Source organism: Colletotrichum tamarilloi, assembly GCF_030869305.1.
Source record: "Colletotrichum tamarilloi strain Tom-12 chromosome Unknown Scaffold_559.1, whole genome shotgun sequence".
Classification (NCBI taxonomy): Eukaryota; Fungi; Ascomycota; class Sordariomycetes; order Glomerellales; family Glomerellaceae; genus Colletotrichum; species Colletotrichum tamarilloi.
The window spans coordinates 1-1146 of record NW_026849941.1 but is presented as its reverse complement, the minus strand read 5'-3'; the positions used below and the strand labels follow the sequence as shown (position 1 = coordinate 1146).

The 1146-nt window shown below is 59.5% G+C and overlaps 1 protein-coding gene across 1 annotated transcript; it reads left to right on the top strand.

Moving 5' to 3' along the window:
• Positions 1-65: 65 nt before the first annotated feature.
• Positions 66-1037, top strand: CTAM01_17369 (uncharacterized protein; the record flags this gene model as incomplete). Its single annotated transcript, XM_060533353.1, has 1 exon — positions 66-1037. One exon carries the CDS (start codon positions 66-68, stop codon positions 1035-1037), a length of 972 nt encoding a protein of 323 aa, XP_060372069.1.
• Positions 1038-1146: the final 109 nt, after the last annotated feature.

The window sequence follows — 1146 nt, the reverse complement described above, 5'->3', positions numbered from 1 at the left end:
CTCTCCACCAAGCCGCCGCCGCCGGGCTCACCGAAGTGATCACGTACCTCGTCGACGAGAAAGGGATGGAAGTGAACGAGGCCGACAACAACGGGGACACGCCACTGATTCACTCCCTGTTGTCTCCGTCGCCAGAAACGGTCATAGATCAGCTGGCGCAGTTCGGCGTGGACGTGGACCAGCCCACGACGATCGACACATGGCGTATGACGGCCCTTAGCATGGCGTGCGAGGACGGCATGTTCTCCGCCGCCCTGGCACTGTTGAAGGCTGGAGCGGACGCCACGGGCGAGCTGGACGGATTGGTCGAGGGGGCCGACCCAGCACTCCGTATATTCGATCAAAAGCCGCTCGAGCTCGCGCTCCTGGCCCGGGTGAAAGAAACGAATGGCAGGACGGCATCGGCGAAGCAACGGCTCATCGAACTCCTCCTCAAATCGGGCGCTGACCCAAACGAGGGGGTTTGCATATCGGCACGCTGCAACTGGACAGGACCTCTGTTGCTGAAGCTGTCTCGAGAGCGGCGCCGTTGGGAAGCCGAGATGCTGCTTTCTTCGGGCTTCGTAGACATCGACAGGCGCGACTCGCATGGCGCGACGAGTCTCGATTGGGCACTTTCGACATGTCACGGCAGCCCCGTAATGGCGTCGATCTTGCTGCGGCGCGGTGCCAAGATGGACGATGCCGTGTTGTGCGACATTATCGGCAAGCTGGCGCGTCTTGCGGACGCACAAGACCACTGGAGTGTGATCAGCCTATTGGCGCGAGAGCCTAAGCTGTTGAAGATATTCCACGTGTTGTATTCGCACTGTTTCTGGGTAGCATCTCGGAGTGGTGACGCTGCCGCATCACGGTTCTTGCAAGAGTCGCCGGGCGTGATTGTGCGCCTCGTCACGGAGATGCTGAAGGATGGTGTGAGTCTGACGAAGACGGGCGTCTTGAACATGCTGCGGAATGCGAAGGAAAGTAGGCCAGGGCCGGTCATCGCAGGGGTTTTCCGATCAGAAAGAAAGAGCGTCATGCGAAGGTGGTGTTAGTATGGTGGGGTGAGATGGTAAGGGGAGAGGCGGGACGCCAACATGAGAGAAATGGTATCAGGGAGGGAGGTGATTGGTAGGCGAAGCCAGTGAAAAGGTAGATAGCTGC